Consider the following 22347-nt stretch of genomic DNA (forward strand, 5'->3'; position numbering starts at 1 on the left):
AAATCGTATTACACAATGAAAACTATTGAAAACTAGTTAAAAAAAATCAAATCTATTATATAATTCAACATGATACATTTACATAATAATATAAGGGGAAAAACATTGAATTTACATAATTTCACTCGTACCCTACCCATAATCTGTACACAATTGGGGGTGTGGTGTGGTATACATTTACTCTAACAAGACCAAATGCAGCTGTTAGTATGATCCCTCATCAATGAACTCAAATATGTTGGGAAAACAAGTGATACTCTATGCATCTGAGCATAAGGACAAGTTACATGCAACATGGTAGTAGCAATCAAACAGATTGTGATATAGAATGTGTTGTCTCCAATGTTCTAGTTGGTTGCCTTGTAAGAAGCAGATTGTGATGAGTCTGAGAAGGTCTTTGATTTGGGAAACTTTGCAACTTCCTGATACAGATTCTTTTCCTTAAATGGCTTGAGACATATCCATCCATGCCACGTTTCAAGCACTCATCATATGTAGCATGGATCACATCAGCTGTCATGGCCAATATAGGCACATGCCACTCACTCCCATTCTTCATCTCCTCATTTGCCTTGCTCTTCATCATCCGAATTTGGCATGTTGCTTGAAATCTGCAGAATGTGTAAACACAATTATTTGTTTCCATGAATTAGAACATTTGAACAAGTTTGAACAAACCAAGATATAGAGAAAATTGAGGTTTTTACATTGACATAATATGTAACAAAACTCTTATATCTAATATATCTTAAGGATGTATTAAACATGAAATGCTATTGATAACTTCCTGGACAATAGTAACCATGAACACTTAATGCATTTACATGAATCTACATTTTCCCAAGTACTTAAGTATAAATAACTTTAACATGCATACCCGTCCATTTCTGGCATTTGAATATCCATGAAGCAAGCATCAAAATTTTGAGGCAATTGCAGCATTTCAAGTACGGCTTTGCCACTTTCAGCAAATTTCACATCAGCTCCAAACTTTTTCAGAGCACCTTCAGCAACCCTCCGGTTTACCCCCATTGTCATCAACCACCAAGATTTTCATTCCATAGAGAAGGCTTTGTAGAAAAGCATAACCATTAGGCATGTCTTTCCCTAGCTGCCTCTTCTTCCCCATCCCCAAAACTTGCTGAAGACATGCAGCGACCATACTAGCTCTCAGAGGCTTCATGATCACAGTATCACTGAAACCCATGGCCTTAGCTTGATCAAATTCAGTTTTACCAATATTGGTTGCCAGAAGGATCATTTTAGGCATCTTATACATATTACCATTCTGTTTCCACATATTGAAAATCCCTTCCTCTCCCGATATCCATGTGTCCTTCTCAACCATGATAATATCTGGCAGGAACGTTCTGCCACATCCAAGTAGTTTCATTAGTGAATGAACTGAACCAAGCAACTTGAACAAAAAAAAATTTGTAATAGCACATCTTCTCAAAAAGTAGTAAAAGAAACAGTCACAAGATAACTTACAAGAATAATAAAAGCCATAAGAATGAAAAACTAGAAGTAGTCGACAAGCAAGAAATATGTCGTCAAATTGAAAACAACTGAAACACAACCAATAGACATTTGAAAAATATCCATACTGAAACTTAGCATTTGAATTATGACTATGCCAATACATAACCAACCCATATTGAAACTTAGCATTTGAATCATGACTATGCCAATACATTATAGAACAAAAAGCGGGGCCATAGCACCACACCACTGTCAAATTGCATCTTAAAATCAATTGGCATTAAACAAAGCTGCTAAATCAATATAAGGCACACACTAGAATTGAGGTAATCCATGTGAGACTTCCCAACAACAACACCCTGATAAAACTGCAAAATATGTATAAACTTGCATAGTCAGTTTAAAGGGTTTTTTTAAAACCACAAGCATGTGTTATAACAATATCAAAAAGTTGATACCACTGTAGTTTTTTTATCACTTTCAGTCTCAACAAGTTATAAACTAGATTTTAAAATCATGAAAATAAATATAAACATTATTATAAGAATTGAGACAGAATCTTTTTCACATTTCATTTATATCTATGTGCAGAGAGTGTTCCGAGAATGTGTGGTCCTGCATTTTTCCATAAAATCCCATCTAATGCATGCAAAATAGAAAGTTGTGAAGGGAGCACAAAGAACTAACCAATTAAACTTAGCTCACATTAATGACAACTCTGGGGATTCAGAGAGTGAGGAGGCACCTGTAAGCCTAGGGGTTTGACCCTCATCATCTTTTAAGTTTTTAGATTTTTTTAGTGAGTATAATATTTTAAATTTCAGATTTTTTTTTATAAATGATTGTTTTCTTATAAAAAAAAATTGTATGTTTCTTTTATAGTTTTCATTGTTGAAGTATTATATTTTCCATTTCTTATTTAAACAAAATTTTTAGTATCACCAGTGTTTTGTTTCCTTGATGAATTTAATAATTTTTTAAAACAGTGCAAATTTATTAATGTCTTTAATAATATTACTAGATGTGCATATATAACTTTGTTTCTTCTCTTATTTATTTGTTATTACTAACAATAAATATAAACAACATAAAAAAATATTAAACAATGTTTACAATTGCCAACTATTGAATTCTTTGAAGATGGAGGTATTGGCAGTTTGGTATTGAATTAAAACACTTTGATAGTCTTCACCACGAGGCTATTGAGCTTATCCTAAATAGCACTCTAACAAGACAATAAACTAAATAATACTCTTCATGCAATAACCAAAAATCATAAAGTGATAGTGTTGTGAAATAAAGTGTAGAAGACCGCAATATTGTGGAAGACTGCAATGTGAAACAAAATGATAATTGTGGCAATAATCTATTATTGTTTTGCTACTCAATTTTCTTCCCAAATATTATTGATGATAAAATTAATGCAAGCAATCAAAGTACCTCTATTCGCACCGTTCGGACCTTCGTTCGCCTCCATTCGTCTCTGTTCGCACCTCAGTTCACACCACGACCACCACCCACAACTTCCCCCTCCTCCTCTGCTCACACCTCTAATCGCACCACCACCAGCACCGCAACTTCCTCCTCCTCCTCCAATGGCTCTGTGTTTTATGAAAAGTTACCCACTCCAATACCCTAAAACCTAACAATAACTCTGAAGTCTAAAGAAGAGACAAAGTGAGAGAATTATTTTTTAAAACAATAATAATAATATTGACTAATCTATTTTTTTATTTTAAAATAAAATAATTGTTCAAATATTTTAATTCTTTTTGGATCAAATAATAATAATAACAACAAAAATAAGAATAATAATATTATTATTAATATTAATATTAATATTTTATATTATTATTATTAGTAGTAGAAGCAGTACTAGTAGTAAAATAAACAATTACATTTAGCGATAAAAAAAAATCGGTGGCTAAAAATTAAACATATTCGGTCGCTAATTCGGTTGTAGATATATTTTTCCAATTTATTCAAAACATTGACCACTTTAGCGATGATGGTTTTATCACTCTCATGTTCGGTCGCTAATTCAGTTGCAAAACTAACTAAAATCATTAACAATTCATTCGGTCGCTATTTCGGTCGCACATTTGACACTAAGGGTATTTAGTGGCTATTTCAGTCACAAATTGCGACCACTTATTTTTGGTCGTTGAATTCGGTGGCGGATTCGGTGGCAAATAACAAGCAATAATATTTAGCGACCAAGATAAAATCGGTGACTAAAAATTAAACATATTCGGTCGTAGATATATTTTTCCAATTTATTCAAAACAATGACCACTTTAGCGACTGATGGTTTTATCACTCTCATATTCGGTCGCTGATTCAGTTGCAAAACTAACTAACATCATTAACAATTCATTCGGTCGTTATTTCGGTCGCACATTTGACACTAAGGGTATTCAGTGGCTATTTCAGTCACAAATTGCGACCACTTATTTTTGGTCGTTAATTTGGTGACTAAATTGTTATTTTCTTGTAGTGGTGTGAGGGGTCTGGGTTTGAAATGAGAGGGTTTCGAAAAGAAAAAAAAATGAAAGGGTTTCGAGAGTGGTCAAAGAAATGAGATTTGCGAAAATACAATGTTTTGGAAAAAAAGGAATGCTATGGAGGGAATGAAAACGCAGGATAGTGGTATACTTCATAAAATGACGATTCTAAATGACATATTTTGAAGGAAAAATGTGATAATTATTAACCTATCATATTATAATTGTGACGATTTTTAATAATCGTCGTGATGTTTTTTTACTGTCACCGTGTAACCCCTCACTTCACATGCCTCCTCTATTATGTTTTTTTCTCCCCTGTATCTTTTAAAACCCTCCCTCTAACTTTTCCATATATGAGTTATTTTTTACATGATTAATTAGATTTGATAGTTGTTAAAAATTTCGTATTTTAGTTACTTTAAAAAACATTTGTTATTATCTTGTAATGCCTTTTAGAACTTTCATAGTAATATATGATCCACTAAATGTAACAGTGATAGTGATAGAACAAAAAAAAAATGTTTAACATATATGCATTTTTTTTATTATAGTTACTTTGTTGTTCAATTTATCTTCTTGGAAATTATTTACTCTATTATAAGTTCATTAAAAAAAATGAGACTTTTCTACGATAACTAATTCAAGAATTAATGTAAAATGTACTTCTAAGTCGATTCTTATATTAATAGATATAAAAAGTCTCATTTTTTCATTTTCTACATTATACGAAATAGACTAACTTAAAAAAGGGCGTGTTTATGTCGGGTTCTACCTCAATCGATGTAGAAACATTTGTAATTGACATAAAATGTCTCTTTTATGTCATGTGATTGACCAACATAAAATAAGTTATTTTTTATGTCATCCATATTTACATTGGAGCTTGAAGTGATGTAATTTGTCCAAATAATTGTCCTAATAAAGTTATGTTGCACTTGTGTTAGTGTCGAGAAGATGATAGATATTGAAATTATCAAGAATCTTTATCCTTGATCAACAACACATGTATGCTCAATATGCCTTATGTTGAGGACCCCATAACTTAGTTTAACTATAATATCTTGATATTTTAGTATCATGCCTTATTAACCTTTTTGGAACATTAACCTTGCTTGTTTTGTGTAGATATCATGAGAATTTTTTACAATATAGAGTTGTGTACTTAGGTTGGGTGTCATGCCTTAGAAAAGAACTGGTTGGCTAACATTCAGACATCATCCAAGAAAAAGACAGTGCCCAAACAATGAATCTTGTTGTCGATGTGTCACTAGATTCTCCTCAAGTGTATGTTCAACAAGAGATTATCATGCAAAACTTCCCCTAAGTGATTCCTAATGTAACTCATCCTCTACAAAATACAAATAAGATTCCCTTAAATGCTCAAAAAAGACCCATTGTTTTACTCATTTGAAGTGAAAAGGGACCCTTAACTTCGGTGGACAATGTTTCAACAAATATTCTAAACCTTAGCTCACTGTGACATGGTAACATGTAAGAGATTCTGGTTGAGTTTGGTGGTGTTCGATTTCGATGCCCCTCCTATTTATATCTCCTCAAAAGTATTGGAGCCAAAGAGTGTTTTTGCGAGGTGATGATGGGAAATTTTATGGTGATAGTACATTATTGGGAGGGGTGAACACTAATGCTCGTTAAATAAGTCACATAAAAGACGTAAAGAAGATGATGTTAGAGAAACAAATTACTACACTGGCCAAAGTTAAAGAGACTGAGGTTTTGCTATAATGCTTGTCATTTGCATAAAAAATAATGAATGTACTGTTCGGTTGGTCTCAGTTCAGTTTCTGACCTAATATTGTTTTTTTTTTCGAAGAATATCATAGCTCGGTAGAGAATTGAGCAACATGCATTTTATAACTGTCTTCTATAAATATGCTTTGATTTTTGGGGTTTTGTTAAATCAATTTTATTTCATTTAAGATACGTCAGAAATAAATAACTGAGTGGCTTAAGTTTTGAGGAGTTACGGATGAATCTATTATGACTCCATAAAATGAGGGATCGGATGACTCCACAAAAAGGGAGATCGAAAGACACTGCAAAAGGGGAAGAAAGTCCTCATAGGTATGGACGATTTTTTTATACTTAACAAAAACTGTTAATCACTGATATTTTATGCTCTCATGACTTGATCGTCGGAGTGTAGTCAACAGACGAAGCTCCTCTTTTCTTCTTGTGATCACTGGACACTTAAGGCGGCGGTTACAAGAGAGTCTTCTCAGAGGCCACCCCCAAGCACTTAACCACCAGTTTGGTGAGAACATTTGGTGTTATCTGTGAGGCAGGTAAAACTAATCCTGCTAACCACAAAGACACTTAGAACTCTAGTTACTAGAGCATATGAGAAACACTCGACAACATATGTAGGACGAGGATGAAGAACCCACCCCCAACAGATTATGGAGACCATGCAAGCCTTCCAACACGACAACAAAGAGGTAAAAAGACAAGCTCATGAGTTTCGGCAGGAGCAGGACTGTTTGCACGCGGAAGCCTGGGCTGATCATGAAGAATCCCGAACTAACCAGGAATGACTTCAGGGATAGGTAGATTCTTCCAAAAGATTGACGGAGGAGACAATCTGAATGAATGAAGTGATGGGAAAAATGCACACGGAAGCAATACACAAAATCACGAATCAACTGCAGAAAAATAAACAACACAAGATTTAATGTGGTTCGGTCGCCAACTGCAACCTACATCCACACGGGCAACTATTAGGTTTACATTATATCCTGTTGCACACCAATTACAAGTACAATGATCTCTTTAAATAGAGATATTAAAGGGACACAATGATTAAGCTCACTCACTAAAACATGGTGTCTACTTAGCCCAAGCCAATTGGTCCTGACTTCATACCCAACATGAAGAACTATAGAAAACAAATGAGGAATTGCGAAGAACCATGCATAGGCAAGTAAGAAGAAGCACACGAGCTTGTTCTCTCGACATGTCAACAAGAGATAATCCCCAACCATTTTCGCAGGCAATCATGGATGAACCGATTCCGCCACTTTCTATTATACCAAATGTCACACCTTTTTCCTGAGTGGAGGACCCTGAAGGGCAAATGATAATCTTTGGGTCAGATGTTGTGCGCTGCAAAATGTTTATGGGAACGTTCACGTGAATAACTCTCCAATGGTTTAGTGGTGTTCCAGATGACTACATTACATCATTTTAAGATTTTTATAGGATATTTAAGGAGCAGTTCTTAGCCAACAAAGTCGAACATCCTCGACAAGCCAATTTATTCGATGTGAGATAGCAAGATGGAGAATCCTACAAAGAATATCTAAATCATTTTTGTGCGGTCTTAGTACACTTATAGAATTTGAATGAAGAGATGGTAGTATATGCGTTCGTGAAAGGACTCTGGGTCAGCTCCTTTAGCTACTCATTGCTCTGAAACCAATGCGAGTTTATGGCGGAGGTACGACAATGAGCGGAGGAAGCAATCTGAAGAAAAAGGGTCAACGAACTACCAAAATAAGGAAGGTACAAGGAGAGCATGTGCAATCACCGCTCAAAGAATATTGATACATCTTTGGGGGGGCAATCCGAATAGAGATACGTCCCATACGTAGGCAAGAAGGACAAAGTGAAAGAGGAATGATTCGAGTATGTTTTGCCCCGACCACAGTTCACCACTTCATTTGGGTCACTAATGACCAAGGAGAATGTTGTGGACAAACTACAATTTTTGAAGTAGACCAATCGCACATTCGGGGAAAAAAGGAAGCTTGATATGAGTTTCATCAAGCCCGTTGCCATGACACCGAGAGGTGCTTAACCCTGAAATATCAACTCGCCAAGCTGGTTAAAGAAGGGTTTTTGACAAAATATCTTCGGGATCAAGAGACAAATCGAAAGAGCAAAGATTAGTCGCAAGGACACAACCACGAGACTCTTCTTTTGGGTGATTTTAACACTACAACAGGTGGTTTTTCAGGGGGAAGGTCTTTGGTGTCGAGTCGGAAATGAGATTCCAAATTGGTTTTATCTTTGGAAACTCAGGTACCTCCCACTATCCCTTCCCTTTGTTTTACCCCTGCAGATTAGAAAGATGTTTGCCCATATGATTATAATATTTATATTATAATCAAATAAATAAAATTAATTGTATAATATAATATAAAAATAATTATTATTATTAAAAAAAGAAAAATTATCAATAAATATATAAAATAATAATTATAATAAACAATAAATTTATGAAATAACAATTATAATAAATAATTAAAATAATTAGAATGAATAAATAATAAAAAATAAATGTAGTTATTTATATAATAATAATATTATTATTATTAATTATAAAAAATAAATATATAAATTTTATTATTTATATATTTTTAAAAGTAAAGGTAAATTTGTAAATTTATATTTTATACCTTTTAAAAAAAATTAAAAACTTTCACATAATCATCACATCAGTCACAAAATTCAATAAACTTTCCTCACAAATCTACTCTAGCATACTACAATCCAAACAACCTCACTTTCCTCTCAAATCACTCCAAATCCACTTCAATTCTCCTCCCCAATCCAAACCCAAACATACCCAAAAGGATCCCTACATCACAACTTGATAATAAACGTGAAAACTAATAAACAAAAAGAAACGAAATACAAACAAACCGATAACGCTATAAAGTCGAAAAGGGAAACTTAAAAAAAGGTCCATACTTAAAAGATTAATAAAAATGCGAAAATCGATAAGCAAAAAAAATGCCAACAAGTCGGAAATGCATCCAAACTCTCATTTATCAGCAATAAAAGAAAAGCAAAACAAGTAAATAATGCATGAAACTAATGTAAAGTAATAAACGAGAAGAAGAAAACATGTGAAGATTCATATATTGAGTCAAAGTTACATCGAAAGTTGTCAAGACAGCAAAAGGCCAACAAAAGAAAATTGCCTACACATTAGCAGCATAAAAAATACAAAAACACCTACCAAAATTCTCTTAATCAAGCTCTAAGAGGGGGGAGCCTTCTTGATCATATTGTTGAGACATGGGGTGGTTGGCTGAGCAGACTCTTCCTCACCATCATCATCAGGGATGTGGGTAACAAACATAAATTCCCTCTTATAAAAGTCCTTGTTAACATCAAACTTTCCTTCATCAAGGGGGGCGTCGTAGAAGTAGGTCTTGTTGAAGCTAATGTCATGCTGATGGAGAACGAAGTCTTGTGTTCGGCGAAGGTCCTCCCTAACCTTGTGGAAAGTCGCTTGTAGCTGACCAGTCTCTCTTGTTCAGCGTAGTAAGTCATGGTCATGTCGGTAAGACTTTGCTTAAGACCTTTATTTTCAACTGACACCTCCTTCCCCTTCTCCTCGGAAGTCAGACAACGAGTTTGAAATGAATCATTGTCCAGCTTAAGTTGAGTAAGCTCGATGGCTAGATCTTTGTTTTAACCAACAAAGGTAATGTTGGCGTCTAAGGCACACTGAAGAGAATAGGCAAACTCGGTCAATGTTGGTCAAATCCTTCTCTTTCAGAACCGAACCCATACGTTTGTCAACCATTAGAGCATGGGCACATAACTCCAAGAAGAAGCCAACGAGCTTTAAAGGAGTGGTCGACATGTATCGCTCCTTTTTGGTCGAGCTGAGGGGAATGTACACTTTCTCTCCCAGGTGCATATCCCTCCACAAAAATATTTTGGGAAGAGTTGGGCCCGACCTAGACCTCACGGTGTGCCCGCTTGTGCGATTTCCATGAAAAGGACTAGTTGGATTAACGGCGTGAAAATTTCTTGTGTTCCTTCTCTCGACGAACTTTCTTGGAGCTAGGGTTGATAGGAGGGAGGGCCTTACCGGCAAGAATGACCTGAAAAGGCTCCACAACCTCAACTTGAACCGGTCTCTCCTTCCTGGCCACTGCTTGTCGCTGCTTCAACAAGTTCTTATAGAAAAGCTTGCCATATTCGGCAGTGATGGAGGCCATGATAGTTTCAAAAGGCATAAGTCAAACAAACATAAAAAAAAGGACGAAAGCGAATGGATAAGAAGAAGCGTACCCTCAAGATCACGAAGTTGGGTCGGCGACAAGTAAACCCGCCATAGCCACTGTTGTGAGTTGATTTTAGGATTGCACCTTTTAGATGATGTTTAGTTGATTTATGAATTTTGATTTAACAAGATATGGTGAGACTCAATGAAGATTGCCATTGGACACGAACTTAACCAAGTGGTAAGTAAGTGTGAAGGTTCTCTTAAGAGGGCAAAAAGAAAAACACAATATATGATGATTATGATGATGAAGACGAAATGTAAAGCAAGACAAGATAAATGGTGGAAATAAAAAGAGAAAAGTGAACAAGAGAAATGAAGAACAATTGGCGGAAGAAAAAAAGGAAAGAAGAAAGAGATAAGAAGTGAAGAAAATGGTGATTGAATCATGCCCCTTGAGGGAGAGAGCTCTAATATAAGTGAGAAGTAAGTTTCCCCTTAAAGCACACTCTGCTCAAGATAAGACTCGTAAGAAAATTTGGGAAACACTCAGGAATTCACTATGACAGAGTTTCTTTACTCAATTCAATGTGATTTACAAGAGGGAAGACACCCTATTTATAAATATGAGTGTCTTGGAGAGGAAAAAAGGAAAAGTAGGGCATAAATGACTACAAGCTTATAGAAACTAGGTCAAATGTGAGCACATGGGGGAGTCTTCTAGAATCTAGGTCAAAGGTGAGCACATGGGTGATCTTCTAGAAACTAGGGTTTCTAAAAGCCTAAGCTAGCTTATTCTTCGTCTAATTGGGCCAATGTGAGCCTAATTGATTACAGTTTAATCTTGGCTTAATAATACTAGAAGGAAGAACAATTGATATTCTGGCCCATGCCCAGTTGTTCTTCTCCTAAGGATCTTCTAATGGATGGTTGGGCTCTGTGTCTCCGCCTGAGATGTTTGACCTATGCTTGAATAGTCCTTTGGGTTCGTGGCTAACTTCTTGTAAAGTTGGGTCATATCAACCACCGAGTAGGGATTTTGTAGGGAAGCTTGTCCAGTATCAACAAGGTTTCCAAGTCTTATCGGGTTAATGATGACCTTGGCCACACACGGAAACGTGGCGGTTTGCGAGTTAAATATAAGGGAAATCGCGGAGCGTCACCATCATAAAAGAGGTGGCAACCCCTTCCCGACCATGACCTTAAAGAAACTCCCCCTAAAATTCTTATAAGAAAAAGTAAAGGAGCAAGCAAGCACGACCTAGGCCAGCTAAACCACCTTACTCAGTTACCGTGTCTGATACTATACATTTGGAGAAACACTTGCAGTGTCGGTCTCAAGTGTAGCAACAAACACAAAAGTCGAAAGGTCTGGATATGTGCCCAGCTATTCGGATGCAACTGCGTCGACATCACATTCAAGGCCCGTAATACATCCGTGGTGAACTCGTTTAAAGGAAATCGGACGTGAATATCAATTATTAAACATGAATAAAAGAAAAAAATAATCACCAAGGGTCAGATCCGACTGTAAGCATACAATGTTGGAAGAATAACACTTATAGAGGGAAACAATTCCATCTGGCGCCTCCGCATCTAACATATCTATATCGACAATAAAACACTTTAATGAAGGTGTGTTATCGTACTTAGAGAAATATTCTCGAACGTCAGTATCAACCCATCCGTAACCGACAACGCAAGCCGGAGGAATGTCCAACTCAACATCGTCGACAATAGGATCAACCAAAGGACGTGCATCCTCGACAACCCCCCACCCGCACTAGCTTGGCCACTAATGCGAAAGGACTCAGAGGAACTCTCAGAACTTGCCGAGTCCGATAAGTTTTCAACTTCTCTCGGCATCTCTATGGGAGAGGAGGGAGACATGGTTACCTCCACTTTTTAGCACGGTAGGGTTTCATAGGGAGGAGAATGAAAGAAGAAAAGTGAGCAAATGAAGGGACCACCACACTGTTATTTATAGACCAAGGGGAGGCAAGAATGTGAATCGTCGTATCAATTTCGAACCGTTGGATCAACACAAAGCTAACGACCTAGATCGTGTGACTGTTGGCGAACTAACATGCCACATCAGCAAAACGTCACTCATGAACAATGGAAAAGGATTCAAATCAAGAGGGCCCTTCATGATAGACAACCGATAGGTGGCGTACTCAGTGACTCTCTCCAGGGTGGAAACATGACGGTAAGTACATGTTGGTCACTCTTCACATCGAACACACGGTAGTAGGTATGCCTATCGGTCCACCCCACTTCAAACAACACTCACGACTTTTCGCTTCAAATAACACTCAAGCTTGGGGGGGCATATGTATTGCCAAGCACCGATAAACTGAGAAGCCGACTAACTGAACATGAGTCGTTCTACCTTTCAGTTAGATTAGACACGTCCTAATTTAATGATTAGAAGTAAAACCTAATTAAACATTAATAACGTGATTAAGCAAGTATTGGGTTGACGCTAATCCTGACACGGAGAAAAGCCCACCAGAAAATTATAAATATGAAGAGTCCTTAATGGTAAAAGATAATGACTATTTTAATCTCGAACTCGCGAACCGAATAATACTATGATTTATTTGAACGTCAGAGTGTCTTTGTAAGTACTCCACCCATACACTACAAAGAGATTGAAGAAGCTTGATAGAAAACATTCAACTTTATAACTTATAAGAAAAATTGCCACTAGTACAAAATGATGAAAGGAATACTCTTTATTAAGTGCGGTTTTGCGCTCAAACGCATTCGTAAAAAACGCGGTGACATTTTTTAAATTAATTTGATTTACAAATGCAGTTATTTGTATAGCCGCACTTGTAAATCAAAGAGCTTGATTTACAAGTGCGGCTATTCAAATAGCTGCATTTGTAAATCATTTTTTACCCTAAAATTTGAATTGCACCACAACACTTTCATATTTTCTTTTCCACTTTGCCTTTTGTTTTCACTGTTCCTGCGCTCACGTACGCTTGCAGTTCATCTCTTCTTCTGCATCTTCATTAATTTGTGCCATTGTGAGTTTCTTGAATCGCTTTCTTCCTCTGCATCTTCACTACGTATACATTTTTTTCGTTTTCCTTATATTTGTTTTTTCTCCTTGCATTGTGATAAGTGTCTAATTTCAGTAAATTTTCATATTAAAATATAGGCACTTATGAGTATTTATTGTTAGTTTACATATAAAATAATCCCTAATTTATGAATTTATACTTTTTTACATTTTTTATGATCTTTATTTGAATAAGAGTATTTTATTCCCAAATTTGGTGTTAATTGCAGATTTCTAAGGAAGATTGGAGATTTGGATTAAAGATGAATGATTTGAGCTAAAAAGATAAAGATAGAAGGTCCCAGAATGGAAAAAGATGCAAAGAAAGATTGAGCCTTTTTTATGTTTTATCATTTAGCCCATTAGCGCGACACAATAAACAACCTAACCCTAGAAAACTAGGATAAATAGAGGGCTAGAGGCTCAACCTTAGTGTGCCAGATTGAGAGGAAAACACCATAGAGTGAATTGTAACCCAATTGGGAGAATGGAAGGTGCTAGAAGTATGCATGACTAATTCTACCATTTGGGATTGGGAGTAATCTGCTCAAACTCTTATGTATTGAGGTGATATCTTATATATTAATATTCAGTTCTTGATTGATTATTGGTATTGTTGTTTTACTTTTAATTTTCCGTGAGAAATTGAGAATCTTAAATCTGACCGGGAGGTATTTTTAGGGTTTGGACCTAAACAACAATACTTAACATATTTGAGTACTAGAAATAGACTTGAAATGTTAATTGCTATTAACGTCTGAGCTTCGTTCTAAGTTGTTCTTATAACTATGCGAAGGATCGATAGTTAGGGAACATTCTTAAGGATTTTATATGTGAGGAATCGATATAAATGATTTTTATACGGGCATCAATTTCAATTAAAGAACTTAATATTGACATGCTAATCAAAATACATGAGAGTGAGAGAGAGTAAACCTAATCCCTATTTTTCCAATTGAAGCAACTAATTCTTTGTTCGTTTTCTTATTGATCAATGCCAACACAATCACTTCTAAAATCTTTTTATTGTTATATTGTTATATTTAGCGAATATTGTACTTGATAATTTACTGTTCCTTGTGGGATCGATATCCGTCCTTAGGGACAATTATTACTTCTTACAAACGCGGTGCACTTTCCGTAAAATGTCATCACATTGTGGTCTAACTGTTTCATTGGCATTCTCATCTCCATCGCTGCTCCGCCACCGCTTCCGCTGCCACCGTCGTTGCTGGCGCACTCCTCCCACTTTTCACCACCAATGTTGGTTCACACACAATCTGTTATAAAATTTTTGAATTTTTCTTTAATATTTTGAATTTATTTTCTTATGTATTATAATTTGTATATTATTTATAAATAATTTGTATATTGTGAGTTACATTTAAACATATTTATTGTTATTTTTATTTAATGAAACATATACAAGTGTAGCTAAAAGAAATAGTCGCACTTGTAAATGATATTTATAAATGCGGCTACATAGCCGCATTTGTATCTCTTCGATTTACAAGTGCGTGCTGATAAATACGACTGTATAGCAGCATTTATATATTCAAAATAGCTGTAATAGTTCTCTTTAGTGCCTTTGTCCAAAATGTTTTTGGAAGTTAAATCAAAATTAAACATTTTTCTAGTTATTTCTTTTAATGACTTATTTTTCCTCTTAACTACGCTGTTTTATTGTATTTTCCGTGGAGTTAAAAAACTCTGATAATACGAGTTTCATTACAAAATTGTTAAAAAGTGTTCATTTACAAAATCTACCCATACTCACTTCAAATAAATAGATAAGTTTTTTTTTTTAATTTTTAAATTCTTTTACCGAATTTATAAAATACATTGAAGGTTTGATCATTGTGGGTGAGAATCTAACCCATAGAGGATGTCCAATTAAGTCTTAGTTTGAATAACAAGTTAATGAAGATTGATGGAAGGGTGATGAAATAGAAGGAAACCCTGGGAAGAGGCAAAGCAAATAAAAGGAAAAGGAGCATAGGAGTGAGAAAAAGGTTAGGGAAAATGGAAGACGTGATAACAGAAGCAGCAGCGCCTTCAAGGTTCTTGGAAGAAGACCTAAACATCTTCACAGCTCCATCCTCACCCCTCCCTTCACCCTTCCTCATCTTCCCATACACCCAACAACCCCAACCCCTCAACCCCTCCCTACTCATCGTCGCCCTCTCCCCTTCCTCCCTCGCCCTCTTCCACCGCCTCCGCACCGCCTCCCCCGCCGCCTCACTCATCCTCCCCGAACTCTCCCTCTCCCACCCCGACAACGCCGCCCGCATCCTCCCCCTTTCTCCCTCTGTCCTCCTCGCTGCCCTCCCCTTCTCTGTCCCCGCTCCCCGCGCCTACGCCGTCGCCAAGGCCCTCCTCGCCGGCCGCATCCGCCCCGACTCCGTCCTCGTCCTCGACTCCCTCGCGCCCCCCAACTTCCGCGGCAAGCCCTCCCCCGATGAGGCTGTGGCGTTCAAGCTGGACACTGCAGCTGAGAGAAAGAGAAGCGGCGAGGAGCAGCTCTTGCCAGATTTGGAGTACTACCCTTCCGGAAGCGTTGTTGACGGGCTGGGCGCTGCGATTCTCGCACGGTGCCAGGTGATGAACGTCAGAGCGAGTTTGTGTGTTTCGTGGCCTCAGTTCGACGCCTCTGTGGTGTCGTTGATTAAGGGTTTGCTTCATCGCCGCTTGTTGAAGGGATTTGATTTTGATTTGAGTGATGAAGAGGTTTTGAAATTTGGGAGGCGTAAGGGTAGGGTTTTGCTTTCTGAGTTGTATATTTGATTTGTGGTGTATTATATGAATGTTTTGATTCACGAGGACTAATTCGTTTGTCTCTGATTATTTTGGTTAACTTGTTTTGTTATGGTCGGTTACTTGGGAAATTGTTTTTGTCATAAGATTTACACTGAAACATATTTCACATTTAAGCCAGTGTAATGATGAGAGGAATTTATTCTTGTAATTTGTCAGCCAGGCTAGTTGGTTACTTGGGTTTTGGTTGATATATTATGGCTATGTTGATTTACTTTCGGGATGACCATGGATTGCAAATTTGCAGTATTTTGGTTTATTTTTATTGACTCATTATAGCTTTGTCTATGCATTTTTAAAATGGTTGAGGCTGTCTAAAATGCATTAGCTGCGGGTGTTCTTGCCATTGATTCCCTGCAATATGTCATCTCTAAGTTCCGTGGATTCCTAGTAATTAAAATCCACTATCAATGATTAATCTCTTTCTCACTGGATAATTGTTATTTCTAACTTGTGTGGTCAATTGCTTGAATAAGAAAATACTATAGATCTTTTTTCTTGTTTGAATTTTATGGTTGTGTTGCGGTTTAAAACTAATTGTCTTCATCCTTGATCTTAAGCAAGGTTTTAATTTGTCAACTGTATCACACCGTGACATAGGGCACTGATTATCAACTGGGTTCCACTAGGTTTTAATTTGAGCAATTGGTCTCTAATGGCCTTAAAGTAGTTGTGACTGTGTTCTGTGTAAAGTGTGTCTCAATCAGTTTTAAGTTAGTTGATTAGTTACTGGTCTTACAGCTGAAAGATTTCAGATGAGTGGTACACATGTAGTGAGGCGTGTATAGGTCTATGTATTTATGTGTGTGTCATCATTAAATATAGAAAACCATCTTTTGAAACAATGCTGAAACTCCTACTGTGTGGAAAACCGGAGAATTGAACATAGAGATTGTGAGTGAGCAGCAACAAAGAAAAAACTTGATATTCATGAAATTGTTTTCTGAAGAGTTAAAGAAAAAAGGCAACATAAGCCAAGGAAAAAGGTTCTGTTGTAAGAAAACATGATCTTGATCAAATAATACAATTGAAATTGCCTTTTCCCGTTTATGAAGGTCACATTAGCTGAAACATGTATATCTGTTGGTAATCTCCCTTGTACCAATCTATATTGTTTTCTGGTTTAATGATTTTTGGTTTGTGTTTCTGTGTTGTCTGGTTTGCAAGAAGAATCTTCGTAACTCAATTTTCAGAACAGCTTGCATTATAATTGTGACTGAAATTTTCCTTCAAAAGATGCTTTCCAAGCTGTAGATGTTAGTAATTAATGTAAATATGTTTCTGAATGATGGTAGCTATGGAGAATCGAGTTATTATCTTGTATTTGATCAATCTTTAACCCAAACTACAAACAAGTTATTCACTCGTATTGTAATGCCCAAAGACCTGTTGTTTGGGGTATTGGATGCGTGATAATAGTATGGGAAGAATTCAAGTGTGGAGTTAGAACTCTTATATTGGGTGGAGATGAGTGAGGTGAGTAATATATAAGAAAGAAGATCTATAAAACCTTAAGCATTTGGGTTAGAGGTGGGGTCAAATTTTCCAGCTTATGTTCTCATGACCAAGTTGTGGACACTTAGATTCGTAGGGGGAATTTGTAATCTATGGAGACTCACTTGAGAAAAAAGTTGTAAATTCAAATGAAGAGTTGAAAATCTCATGATGTAAATTGTCTTTTCAAGACAATTGATCCAGTTAGAGAACAGAGGATCGGAATTGAAATTACATCTATAATTTCATATTGAATCTGTAACAAGCATTCAGGAAAAGTAAAATAATTTTTATGATGTGTATTATGAAAAATCAACAAGCACTCTAAAGCTACAATCCCAATGTTTATTGACTCTGAATTACTTGCATTCATTTTGTTGGGTTTGAGAACGGAAAAAGAGAAAAGAGTAATTGTTAAATTAGAGAAAGTCAATATGGACGGTAATTTTGGTGATATCTGCTATCTATTCTTATAGTTAAAGATACATTTAATCGTTCAGTTCAGGACTAAACGTGTAATATGTTTTTCTTTCTTTTGTAAAACAAGGAATTTGGAATTTGACCAATTCCACATGCAATCTTATTCTTAGAAGAAACAACGAGAAAGCCAAACGTGCAAATTGACACTATATAAAAACTGCAAAGATAAAGTAAGATTAGCTGTTATTAGTTTTGTTTGGTGACTTCTCAATGGGGAATATTACTTTTAGTTTAAGAACACCCACCAACTTAATCATATTAGTTGCATCTTCTCTTGACTCTTACAAGCATATTTTCTAAACACTCAAGTAGCCTACGAAAGAACAAGGTGCAACACTTTACTTCAAACGGCTTATATATACTCGTGATTCCCACCTATCTCTCCCACCCTTCTTTTCTTCAAAGTTAAAGCAGTAACAATGGATCCTTCGTTTACTTCAAAATCCCTTCTGCATGTTCTTCTTATTTTAGGCTTTCTTGGTGCCACCAGATTGCATGCACATGACCCTCCTCTAACACTGGATTACTATGCATCAACGTGCCCCACTGTGTTTGATATTGTTAGGAAGGAAATGGAATGTGCAGTTATTTCTGAACCCCGCAATGCAGCAATGATAGTGCGGCTACACTTCCATGACTGCTTTGTTCAGGTTTGTGATTTCACTATCTCAGTAACTTGTATACTGGCTGCCTAATTCACTGTATCGCTTATCGAGGTCTATTTAAAGAGAGTCTGGTAATAATAATGTAAAAAGTGAACCAAAAGAATTAAAATTCTTAGGAATTATAATATCGAGGCCTAACACTAACCATATGTGTGAGTTGTAAGCAATTATGGAACTTGCAATAGTTCTATAGTTTCATTTTTAGGAAACCAAAAGACAACTTATATAATAACTATTGTATGTGTTGCTCTCCAATTAGAATTAAAATTTTACTTTAGTAATACGCATAATGCAAACTTTTGTTTGGTATAGTATTAATGAAAAACTCCAATTCTAATTAAAGGACATCACAAACAAGATCTATGGGAGTGTGTAAGTTTTGTCCTATCATATAATAATATGAATCCAATGAGAAATATATACACAATAACTAGATGTGATAATCTTCGTGGGCTCAGGGATGCGATGGATCAATTTTGCTTGATGATACAGTCACACTTAGAGGTGAGAAAAAGGCAGCTAACAACATCAACTCTTTGAAAGGCTCGGGAATCGTTGATAAAATAAAAAACATGATTGAATCAGAGTGCCCTGGAGTTGTTTCTTGCGCTGATATTCTCACAATTGCAGCCAGAGATGCTGTGATTCTGGTAAGAAAAAACTGCTTGCTTCTAGATTTTATCAAAATAGTTCATCCTATGGTTTTCATAGATTTTGATCTTTAATTTTCTGCGATAGATGTTAGTAGAATTATGCACATGCCTCTTTCCTTTGATCTCTTCTAGGTAGGGGGACCATACTGGGATGTTCCTGTGGGAAGGAAGGATTCTGTCACTGCAAATGTTGATCTTGCCAACACCAATCTTCCCACTCCAGAGGAGAGCCTTCTCTCTATCATTGCCAAGTTTCTTTATCAAGGTCTATCTGTGACAGACATGGTAGCCCTTGCAGGTATGCTAAATTTCCTGTTAGTGGAATAAAATTTTGAATATTTCATTTTTTTATTTCTTTTAAATATAACATGTTTCTTTTTTAATATTTTACAATATTTATTGATTTTAGTTTCCGTAACTTTTTAAAGTTTCTATCATCATTTAGTGAAGAATTAACATGCATTTTGGAGGTGTGAGTTTCATGACTAATAGTTGTGTGATAGATACAGTTGAATAAACTAATGCTAGATGTACCATCATATATGTCCCAACTAAAGTGGGAGATCATGGTGTTCAATTATGTGTTATTATGATTCTAGCAAACTTGTATACGAGTTAACTAAGTTTATAAACACGACAAAACTCTAGCAATATATTAAGTTGGTGTATTGGATTCTAACTTTTACCTAAACAAAAAATTTTGTAGCTAAAAGGAAAGTGAGTGAACAAAACCTTACAACAAAACTGCATAAAATTAATAATCTTAATATGATCAATATAATTGTGATCTACCACCTCATCTTCCCTACTTTTCTCAAAAGATACTTAGATGTATTTAGCACTTTCTTCATTCCACATTTTCTGATCACTAATCCTGCAGGAGCCCACACCATTGGCATGGCACAGTGTAAGAATTTCCGGTCAAGAATTTATGGAGACTTTGAATCAACATCATTGAAAAATCCAATTTCTGAAAGTCACCTCAGCAGTCTGAGATCTGTTTGTCCACCTGTTGGGGGAGGAGACAACAACATAACAGCAATGGACTATATGACACCTAATCTCTTTGACAATTCTTTCTACCAGTTACTGATAAATGGGGAGGGACTTCTCAACTCAGACCAAGAAATGTACTCAAGTTTGTTTGGTATTGAAACTAGAGAGCTTGTGAAGAAGTATGCAGCAGATCCTCTGGCTTTCTTCCAACAGTTCTCAGAGTCAATGGTGAAAATGGGAAATATAACAAACTCGGAAAGCTTCATCACTGGGGAAATTAGGAAGAACTGCAGATTTGTGAACACATAAATTTCATTTTTCTGTTTTATATGCGTTTTGTTTGCTTCCACACACAAAGAACCACCGAATTTATGTGTTTCAGCTACAACAAATTGATAATTCAAAACTAAGCTACCAATTATATAATGAACAAATTAAGTGAGAAGTTGTTGATTTCCCTTTTTCATATAAGGGTAAGTGTTAAGTTTGATTATGAGAGTTGTAAGAGCCAATACTGTTTTATACAAGAAAGTTGCTTTCAAACTGTATGGCTTGAAAAAAACTCATGTTAAGTCTAAGTCTAACTTTCTTTCCTATATGAATTACGAGTAAATAATATATGTAATGACAGTGTCAAAAGTTTTTTCCACTTTAATCTAATAACAAATAAGTATGTATGGTAAAGCTTGTTAACTTTTATGATAATTATCTGATAGATTGTATAATAATGATTTCTATTTAGTTGATAATTTATTTCTATAAAAATATTTTATTGACAATGATTTCTAACTGAAAACTCGGTAATTTTTTAAGTTATGGTTTAAAAATCATGTTCTAATATTGTTTATAAAATTCTCAATTTTCTTTTGAATAATATATTTTTTTTAATAATTCAAAAATTAGTCTTGCTCTGCTTAGTCCTAAAGTCTCCTTTCAAGATTTTGGGAAGATGTCGGACGAGTTTGGTCAAGAGGGGAAAAAAGAACAAGTTTCTTTCGATTTTTGAAACAGAAAGAAGAACAAGTTTCTTTTGATTTACATGACCTAATATTCTTATGTATTTGGGGGAGTTTTTTCTTATGTCTTTTAAGTATGTTTCGAGAGATAAAGTAGAGGAATTTGTACTCTTCTTTAGTGTATGTTTTAACATGATGACCAAGTTCATGGTTGTCAAACCTTACACTAAGGGCGACCGGGTATTCATGAATTCAGGACTTCACATATGTATACGAGTACTTTTTAAAGAACTCGATATTATGTTTCCCTTCTCACATATGTCTGATGTTGAGGACTTCACATATGTCTACGAGTACTTGTCAAAGAATACGTGCTGATTGTCATGAATGTGGCACTGAGTCAGTTACATCTTAATAGTTTAGCTTTCTCGAAGGCTTTTACGGTATTTTGCACCTACCTTCAAATATGTCCCATTATAAATATTTTTATGTATTTTTACCAACTAAAAATGGTGCAAAGGTTGGTTGGGTTTCGCTAAATGGAACTCAATTCAGACTTATTTTTACAGTTTACTCTTCTTTTTTTAAGAACTTTAAAAATAAATTCTTCAAACTGAAATATACATCACAAGACCAACAAAAACACCTTTTTTTATCAAAATTTCACTCCTAAATTTCCCTTGTATTGACAGAGATCGGATAGGTTTAAGTCTAGGGTTGAGTACATGTTGAGATAATAAAAAACCTTGCCTCACTAGATTATTAGCAAAGCATCGCTCAGCATGCCCCTAGCCGAAGATCTTCGTGCCTTGTTCATGGGTAAGGTTCTATATATTGCTTACTTTCTTTCATTTTATCATGTAATTGACTGATATTGTTTGTTTTTAATGCAGAGATCATGGGCAAGGACATTGATTATAAGAAGTTGCGCACAAAGTTGGGGGCGTGTCCACTGGCCGATTTCAGGAGTCTAACGTGTAGCTTGCCAAGCGCAAAAGGGATATGAAGTTGGAACTACGGTGGCTTCCCTACACTGGTGCAGAAAGGCTTAAAAACAGTGACTATTTTTACTGTAAAATGGCAGCTTTCTAATAACCTTTGATGTACATGTAGTCTTATATCCAATAGAGAAGAAGACAACTATTTAGTCGTCTTCATAAATTCAGACAAAGAGGGTGACTATGGTAAAAACTGCCCTTTTACACCTTCCTTATGCATGAGGTGTAAAAGGGCGGCTCTTACCATAA

General features: G+C 35.8%; 3 protein-coding genes across 3 annotated transcripts; 2 read left to right on the plus strand and 1 right to left on the minus strand.

Annotated features, from left to right (window-relative positions):
* Window positions 1-307: 307 nt before the first annotated feature.
* On the minus strand, window positions 308-1297 carry LOC137809059 (histidine kinase 4-like). The gene is made up of 2 exons (XM_068610201.1): window positions 878-1297; window positions 308-611 (listed from the first exon to the last, which is right to left on the minus strand). The coding sequence occupies exons 1-2, from the start codon at window positions 1036-1038 to the stop codon at window positions 308-310; spliced, it is 465 nt and encodes a 154-aa protein (XP_068466302.1). The 5' UTR covers window positions 1039-1297.
* Window positions 1298-14896: 13599 nt separating this feature from the next.
* On the plus strand, window positions 14897-16082 carry LOC137810724 (uncharacterized). Its single transcript, XM_068612134.1, has one exon. The coding sequence runs from the start codon at window positions 15065-15067 to the stop codon at window positions 15824-15826; it is 762 nt and encodes a 253-aa protein (XP_068468235.1). The 5' UTR covers window positions 14897-15064; the 3' UTR covers window positions 15827-16082.
* A 2088-nt stretch (window positions 16083-18170) lies between these two features.
* Window positions 18171-20687, plus strand: LOC137810723 (peroxidase 11). Its single transcript, XM_068612133.1, has 4 exons — window positions 18171-18480; window positions 18954-19145; window positions 19281-19446; window positions 20029-20687. Exons 1-4 carry the CDS (start codon window positions 18250-18252, stop codon window positions 20451-20453), a joined length of 1014 nt encoding a protein of 337 aa, XP_068468234.1. The 5' UTR covers window positions 18171-18249; the 3' UTR covers window positions 20454-20687.
* The last annotated feature ends 1660 nt before the right edge of the window (window positions 20688-22347 follow it).

Source organism: Phaseolus vulgaris, chromosome 2, assembly GCF_000499845.2.
Source record: "Phaseolus vulgaris cultivar G19833 chromosome 2, P. vulgaris v2.0, whole genome shotgun sequence".
NCBI classification, from domain to species: Eukaryota; Viridiplantae; Streptophyta; class Magnoliopsida; order Fabales; family Fabaceae; genus Phaseolus; species Phaseolus vulgaris.

Coding starts and splice junctions, on each gene's coding strand:
- LOC137809059 (XM_068610201.1), bottom strand. CDS start 1,038: ATGACAATGGGGGTAAACCGGAGGGTTGCTGAAGGTGCTCTGAAAAAG. Junction 612..877: donor CAAATGCCAGAAATGGACGG/GTATGCATGTTA, acceptor CACATTCTGCAG/ATTTCAAGCAACATGCCAAA.
- LOC137810724 (XM_068612134.1), top strand. CDS start 15,065: ATGGAAGACGTGATAACAGAAGCAGCAGCGCCTTCAAGGTTCTTGGAA.
- LOC137810723 (XM_068612133.1), top strand. CDS start 18,250: ATGGATCCTTCGTTTACTTCAAAATCCCTTCTGCATGTTCTTCTTATT. Junction 18,481..18,953: donor TCCATGACTGCTTTGTTCAG/GTTTGTGATTTC, acceptor TCGTGGGCTCAG/GGATGCGATGGATCAATTTT. Junction 19,447..20,028: donor AGACATGGTAGCCCTTGCAG/GTATGCTAAATT, acceptor CTAATCCTGCAG/GAGCCCACACCATTGGCATG.